Here is a 7,840-nt window from a genome sequence, read left to right as displayed (position 1 = left end):
CCAGGCCAGGTTCTTTTAATAGCATACTTAAGAGCGCTCGTCAAATTCCGGAAAAAGATGTTGCCAGATAATTTTTTACATTTTTATCCAATTAAATGTATTCTTATTTAAACACCAGGAGTTTATAAATATTAAAAATACATTTTAGGGTTAAATCGGTACTTCATTTAAGTTTATTCAAAATTCTCCTGCAATTACTTTAGAATGATGTCTTCAAAGGCAGAAATATTTTTTTATCAAATTTCTCGCTTAGCCACCAAAGAAGAGAAATCTCTATTTCAATTGTATATCAGAAAAAATATATATATTTGAGTTTATATAATAATAATTCATCATTTAATCCTCAAATATCCGTTGACGTCGAATCATCATAACGACATGTTTCATAGAATTCCACAACTCCAGCCAATCCCTCCAATAGATGCCATCGGCAAACTCCCCCTTATATTTGGCCAGGTGATAAAATCCCGTGGGAACACTAGAATAAGAAAAAAATGCTAAATTACCATGAACAATTTTGAAATTCTCCTTCTCAACTCACGTCCGGGCACAACTCTTGTACCACCAACCACCTTTGTGGGCGGTGGCACAATTCTGTGTATGATTATCATTATCCTCATCAAAGGTCGTAAAGGCAGCTCCCAAAGAGTACGACAAACTATCTCCAGCATTACCCGAATATTTACCCAACACCTTCAATTTATACTTCTCATCGGCACCGCCAATCACAAAATGATCGTCAATCCCACGGCAGCGGGTTCTACGATACCGGATTGACCCGAAACAACAAGATTCCAGTTTCGGCCAGCGGCTGCCAACCCAGTATGTACATGTTTGTGTTTGTTTATTTTTCTGCATTGGGAGCAGCATATCCCGGAATGCTTGCTCCGGATTTTATTGGTCCGTGCCGGGATTGAGGAAAACCCCGGACCTTGGTTCTGCTCGGTTTGTCAGAACGTCATCCACCACAGATCTGTCTCGGTGCGATGTAATGGATGCAGAGAGTGGGTGCACTTCAAGAACTGTTCCGGATTAAGGCGTTTGCGAGACTACAGCGAAAGGGATTATGTTGCGACTTGCTGCAGTAACGTAGTCCCCAGCGAGTCCTCTTCTTCGTCGTCCTCGTCAGAGACGTCGTCGGAGTATGGCACTCCACCGCAGTCTCCAGAACAGCAACCAACACCGCAGCACCTAACGCCACGTGTTGCTGTTCCAACTCCGGATTGTGCATCATTCTTGCAATTCAATTGCAACGGACTTCGAGGCAAAATAGATGAGATAGTGGAATTTATGAGTCGGAGGAATATTAAGATCGCAGCGGTGCAGGAAACCAAGCTGAATGAAAATTGCAGCCTACAACGTTGTTATGGTTACAACGTACTAAGGAAGGATCGCACCAGAAGTGGAGGTGGGGGATTAGCGTTCCTGTTACACCATTCTGTTCAGTACAGACCTATCTCGCTTGAGCTAGTCTCTAGTGACCCATACATGGAATGTATGGGGGTAGCAGTCAAGTGTGGAACTGCCGAGGTAGAGGTGCTTAATGTGTATATCCCGCCGATTAATAGCTGTGAACCGCGTTATTTGCCTGATATTAGCCCATTATTGGTAGGCAATAACCGCCTGGTACTAGGGGATTTTAATGCCCACCATGAGTTGTGGCATTCCGTCCTAGGTAATGACCAGAGGGGATCAGCGCTGGCAGAGCAGATTGACTGCTCCACATTTTGCACGGTTAACGAGGATGCCCCCACCCGAATAAGAGGAGAGTGTCACAGTTCGCCAGACTTAACCATAGTGTCACCCGGTCTGATAAATGACGTGACTTGGCAACCCGTCATTTCTCTTGGCTCAGACCATCTCCCGATAATCGTCTCCATAAGCAGGTCGCCCGATTTCATAACCTCTGAACGCCGCACTTTCCTTAACCATGGGAAAGCTCACTGGCCAGAGTTCAGAGAATTCACCAACCGCCGCTTCAGAGAACTGCCCAACCCTTCTGATGTTCGGGTAGCAGAAAGGATTTTCCGAAACATCATCAGAGCTGCAGCCGCTCGCTATATACCTGCTGGTCGAATACCCGAGATAAGACCAAACTTCCCAGCAGAGGCAGCGGGATTAGCAAACGAGCGTGATGATCTCCGTCGTACCAACCCTACTGATCCTAGAATCAGTGATTTGACAGTTGAAGTCAACCGGTTGGTACAGGAGCATAAGAGGAAAAAGTGGCTAGACCATCTGAAGTGCTGCAACATTGGAACCGATATGAGTAAGCTGTGGGTAACGGTTAAGTCGCTCTCGAACCCTGGAAAAAAGGATGATAGGACCTCAGTCACTTTTAACGACGTAACGGTGACTGATCCGAAGAGGTGCGCGGAATATTTTAACCGACAATTTGTCGAGCACCCCGAGAGTGATAGGGCGAAGCGAAGAGTACTACGTCGTATCAGATCTCTTCCCGCCGAGGAGGAACCACCACAGTTTACGATGGGTGATGTTGCAAATGTCATCCGTAACGCTAAGTCATCCAAAGCGTTGGGCCCGGACGGAATCTCAATGGTAATGTTGAAGCAGCTGGATACGCCGGGAGTCGAGTACTTAACAAAAGTTCTCAATTTGTCGCTAGCCACCCACATAGTGCCCGAAACCTGGAAAATGGGCCGGGTGGTCCCGCTACTGAAGCCAGGCAAGGATGCCAGTAAAGGCGAATCGTACAGGCCGATTTCGCTTTTGTCGCCAGTAGCAAAGACTCTTGAGGCTTTACTCCTCCCCAGCATTAGAGGAAGCTATGCAGTTGCCAACCACCAGCATGGATTCCGTCCACAACATAGTACCACAACAGCATTACACGCCATTTCCACACATATTAGTAGAGGACTAAACCAGAACAGGCCGTGTGACAGAACAGTGTTGGTAGCCCTTGACCTATCAAAGGCATTTGATACGGTCAATCATGCCACACTGTTTGAGGACGTACAGAGAACTACCCTCCGGCCAAGTTTGAAACGTTGGATAATCAACTATATGTGTGGACGCCAGTCGTACGTGGAATTCCGGAACAAGAAGTCCAAAGCCCGTAGAGTGAAACAGGGAGTTCCCCAAGGCGGGGTGATATCTCCGGAACTGTTTAACCTCTACCTTTCCGGAATTCCTCGCCCTCCAGACGGCATTGAGATCGTAACGTATGCGGATGATTGTACGATCATGGCGTCGGGTCCAGTGGTCGATGACATATGCGAAAGGTTGAACCCCTATCTCGCGGAGCTTGCCGCATACTTCCACGCGAGGAATATGAAAATATCCGCCACGAAATCAACGGCCACACTCTTTACCACATGGTCTGCGGAGATGAGAACACAGCTGAATGTTCAGGTCGAGGGGAATCTAATACCGACCACGAACTACCCCAAGATTCTTGGGGTAACGTTCGACAGCATGTTCAAGTCGTCCGCGCAAGCCACAGCTATCTGCGACAAGATGAAAAGTAGGAACAAGGTCCTCAAGGCGCTAGCCGGCAGCTCTTGGGGTGCGGACAAAGAAACCTTGTTGACCTCTTATAACGCGATAGGTCGGTCTGTGGTCAACTATGCGGCTCCAGTGTGGTCTGCGAATACTAGTGCTACGCAGTGGAAGAATATCCAGACCTGCCAGAACGCTGCCCTGAGAACTGCGACAGGGTGCCTCCTCATGACACCAGTGGACCATCTACATGAGGAGGCGAAAGTCCTTCCCTTACGTCAGCATAATCATATGCTTTCGTTGCAGTACCTGCTTGGGTGTTACCGCGAGAGTCATCCCAACCATCATATGGTGGATAACTCTCCCCCACCCAGGCGTGTCAGGAAGGACATACATGATCTAGAGAGGGAGGTCCAGCGCTACAAGAGAGAGCCTCTAGATCAAGAAGCCTATCAGGCAGGTCTGAGTGGCATTCACACCGATGCAGTCGCGGATGCTATGAGCAGTTATAAAGTGAATGCCGTCCTCGGAGTCCACCCCCCATCCATTGCAGCCGAAGAACGTCAGCTGCCTAGACAAACCAGGGTAGTTTTGGCGCAATTACGTTCAGGATGGTGTAGTCGCCTCAATTCGTATTGGGCACGAATTGATGAAGATGTGCGTGACGCCTGCCCGGCGTGCGATACAGGCCCGCACAATACGCTACACCTTTTTAATTGCTCAGCCAAACCTACCCAACTCACTCCAGAGGATCTCTGGCTACAGCCCGTTAAAGTAGCCGAATTTCTAAACCTGGAGCTGGAACCAGATTAGCAGAACACAAACACACACATGCACTACTGCTACAACAACAACAACAACAAAATGATCGTAACGGGCATAACGCATTGCTCCACTAAAATTATGCATATAAACATACAACTCCTGCGGCCCGTCGAAATTCGTGAGAGCATAAAGATTTTCCAACCCAATCCAATATTCACCATCCACAGCCCCGAAACCATTTACATAGTCCATCCAAGGACGATTGAAATTTTCCAAACCATCAATTCGCTGCAAGATATGCAACCAATCACCGCCTTTGGTGCGATAATCACAGAATACTTGAAATGTGTGGTTACGATAGCGTGACACGGTTATGTTGTAATAGCCACTGGTCTCGGTGCAGGCCGTTGCCATGGCACAGTTTGAGGGTGGGGAAGCATGATTTTGGCATTCTTTGGGTAATTCATCGATACGTATATCAAAGATGGGCTTACTTTGATTGCGATATTTTTCCCGTTCGGCATAATTTTGGGAGGCTGATTTCGGTGGGTGTCTGCGGGGGAGAAATTGAGGTTATTTCTAGGTTTAAGGTGACGTATTAAATAAATGCTTACACTTCCCTCTCCACTTTGAGTTTCAACAGATTCAGAGAGTTTTTGATACTTTCCACGTCCTCGAATATTTCTTGGTAATTCTCAGCATATTTTATATCTTCAGATTTCTAAAAGTAAAAGAGAGAGAGATTATATTATAAGGAAACCGCTTGTTAAAGTCCAGATTACACATCAAGTTTAAATCGTTCCCAGAATCTGTATACCCTCCACCATACATAGTATGGAGGGTATATTAAGTTCGTCATTCCGTTGGTAACTCTTCGACATAATAATATTAGACCTAACAAAGTATATATATTCTTAATCAGCGTAAAATTCTGAGATGATTTAGCAAAGTCCAAGGACTTTTGTAATCGGAAGCTAAAATTTTGCACAGATCACTCGTTTGTCTGCAGGTCTAGTAAAGATATACAGGGAGAGATGAAAAAATTGCAACCAACTTCAGACTGCTGTCATTTCTAAGCCACTCGTCCGACAGCTGTAAAAATTATTCCAGTGACAGTTCATTATATTGTTTACAGGCGTACAAAAGCATTTTGGTGAGAACTTTCCAGAAAAAAAGTTATTCGTGATGGAATTCAAGCGTGATAGTGTGATTTCTTGATTTTTGGCTGGAGAACCACTAGTGGCTATCGTTAGAGCACCCAGCATTTAAATGTGAATAAATTTTTTGTGTCTCGCTCCATCGCTCGTTACCGTGATACTGGTAGCGTAGCCTGACGTCAAGAAAGTAGACGCGAGCAGAAATGGTTCGAAAAGTAAAGAAGCGACTTGATCGAAATCCGCGTCGCAGTGACCGAAAAATGGCACGTGAGCTAAACATATCGCAATATTCCATTCGGCAAATATTGAAAAATGAGCTTGGGGTAAAGCTATTGAAATTCCAAATAGTGCAAGAACTTACACCGCAACAGAAGGAAAATAGACTCAAAAGAGCGGAGCTAAAGAGTTGCTTCGCTTGACCGAAAGTGGGGAACTGCCGAATTTGGTTTTCTCCGATGAGAAAACATTCGTTGTCCAGCAGTTTGTAAATAAACAAAATGATCGTGTTTACGACGTGCCAGCTGAAATGTGCACCTTTAGCTGAAATGTGCACCTTCGGTTGGCCGGTTGGTGATGTTGTGAGCCGCCATAACAGCCGATGGTCGCTCTCCGCTCGTATTAATCGACCGTGGCATCAGAATAAATGCCGAATATTATCGCGAAAATATTCTGAAGGGTGTATTAAGGAATTGGACACTCAAACATTTTGGCCGTAGACGTTCCAACAGGGCTCAGCACCATCGCACTCAGCACGAGCCACCTAAAAATGAGGTTCCTCGCTTCATTTCGAGCACAAAATGGCCACTGAAATCTCCGGATACCAATCCGTTGGACTATTGTGTCTGGAGTATTTTGGAAAGCAAGGTAGGCACTAAAAAATACCAAATTGTCGATCACCTCAAGCAAGCGCTTCGCCGGGAATGGGCCAAAATACCGCAGAGCAACATTCGGGCAGCGTATAACGATCTCATTGGCCGTTTGAAGGCAATAATTCGCGCCAAAGGTGACCAGTTCGAACTATTTATCCTAGGTAAATAGTTCATTCTGAGATTTATAGTAAAATTGGGGAAAAATTCGTGTTTTTTTTTTTTTTTTTTTTTTTTTTTTTTTTTTTTTGGAACATTGATTTATGTATTTTCTTAAAAACTATTAATCCTATATATGTAGTTTATTCTGAGATTTATAGTGAAATTTTGTGTAGAACATTTCCTCCTTTGATACTTTCTGCCTAAAACGAAATTGTATGTTACTTTAAGGTGTTAATTCGATAAAACGAAATTCTATGTCACTCGAAGAAATTCCGAGGAAAACTTTATCAAAAAATTAGAAAATATCTTCATGATTTTTTGGCAACATCGAAGCAAATATTTTCTTGTCATTTAATGGGTAAATAGTAATATTCTAAAATTTGTTGGGGATTTTTGCATAAAATCAGACAAAGTGCGGTTTTAACCCTAAAATGTGTTTTTAATATTTATGAATTCCTGGGGTTTAGGAAAGGTGTAGGCTTGTAATGTCTTTTGGAACCTATAAATAAATCATATGACAAATAATTTTGTAGAATATTTTGACCGATCCCGTTGAATGGGATATTTTAACTATATTCTCAAAAAAGCACCAAAAAGACCCATTTGTTGACTCACTTGAGGGTTAAAATTCTCCACCAAATTAATCTTCGTATTGTTATCTGTAAAATTGCCAAAGACACTATGTATCTAAAATGCAAGGATCCCAAGGAATATTAATCCAAAATTTTCCAAAAGTGCCCATAAATATATGGGCAAGTTCCCTCTCTTTCAAAACGCCGATACAGGTGTCTTCTATTTTTAGTTCTACTTTCATAATCTACGGATCTTTTCCTGAAATTATTGAAAAATTTGAATTTTGTCACACAGGGTCTTCCATGGTTAGAACACATCCCAATGTTTTGAAGGCAAGGAAGAATTTTGAGTGGACAGACAGCTTTGAGGTGTCTTTTTCAAATGATGTCCATTCCATGAAGAAGACCTTTGACATGTCCATAAAAGACAATCCAAAGTTTTGTATATGTAAATAAATTCTGATAAATTAAAAAAAGTCTTGTAAACCAGAATTCCAAAGGGTCTTCTATGTGGAAGGGTCCTCTAAAAGGTCTTCTATATCTGAAGACTTTCGATACATTCCTTGTCGCTGACTTACCGCACAACAAAATACGGTGCCCAACAGCAAAACTATTTTCAAAATCTTCATTTCGAAAAAAAAACGAAATACCTAACACTTCAGAATGTTTGAAAGAACTAAATTTGAGCTGCACTTATTTTGATAATTTCAGATTCCATGCGTAATTCAAATTATCATTAATTTTGCAAATTTAAACTTATGCAAAAATGTTCGAAACTTTGACATCACTTCTAATGCATATACTTTGAATATATTAAAAAAAAAACGAAAATATCTCTGATGAGAGGAGAGGGTAAATT

General features: G+C 43.1%; 1 protein-coding gene across 1 annotated transcript; it reads right to left on the bottom strand.

The window, feature by feature from the left end:
• Window positions 1-261: 261 nt before the first annotated feature.
• LOC105261642 (microfibril-associated glycoprotein 4-like) lies at window positions 262-7,610 on the bottom strand. Its single transcript, XM_059125549.1, has 5 exons — window positions 7,560-7,610; window positions 4,839-4,945; window positions 4,332-4,777; window positions 542-740; window positions 262-478 (listed from the first exon to the last, which is right to left on the bottom strand). The coding sequence occupies exons 1-5, from the start codon at window positions 7,608-7,610 to the stop codon at window positions 337-339; spliced, it is 945 nt and encodes a 314-aa protein (XP_058981532.1). The 3' UTR covers window positions 262-336.
• Between the last annotated feature and the right edge of the window lie 230 nt (window positions 7,611-7,840).

This window comes from Musca domestica, unplaced genomic scaffold (assembly GCF_030504385.1).
Source record: "Musca domestica strain aabys unplaced genomic scaffold, Musca_domestica.polishedcontigs.V.1.1 34, whole genome shotgun sequence".
Taxonomy (NCBI): Eukaryota; Metazoa; Arthropoda; class Insecta; order Diptera; family Muscidae; genus Musca; species Musca domestica.
The sequence above is the reverse complement of the archived record's forward strand: the minus strand, read 5'-3'. Positions and strand labels throughout refer to the sequence as shown.

Excerpts from the sequence above, each read along its gene's own strand:
- LOC105261642 (XM_059125549.1), bottom strand. The coding sequence starts at position 7,610 with ATGAAGATTTTGAAAATAGTTTTGCTGTTGGGCACCGTATTTTGTTGT. Across the intron at positions 4,946-7,559 it reads GCACCGTATTTTGTTGTGCG|AAATCTGAAGATATAAAATA; the intron begins GTAAGTCAGCGA and ends TTTTACTTTTAG. Across the intron at positions 741-4,331 it reads AGCAATGCGTTATGCCCGTT|ACGATCATTTTGTGATTGGC; the intron begins ACGATCATTTTG and ends GCCGTGGGATTG.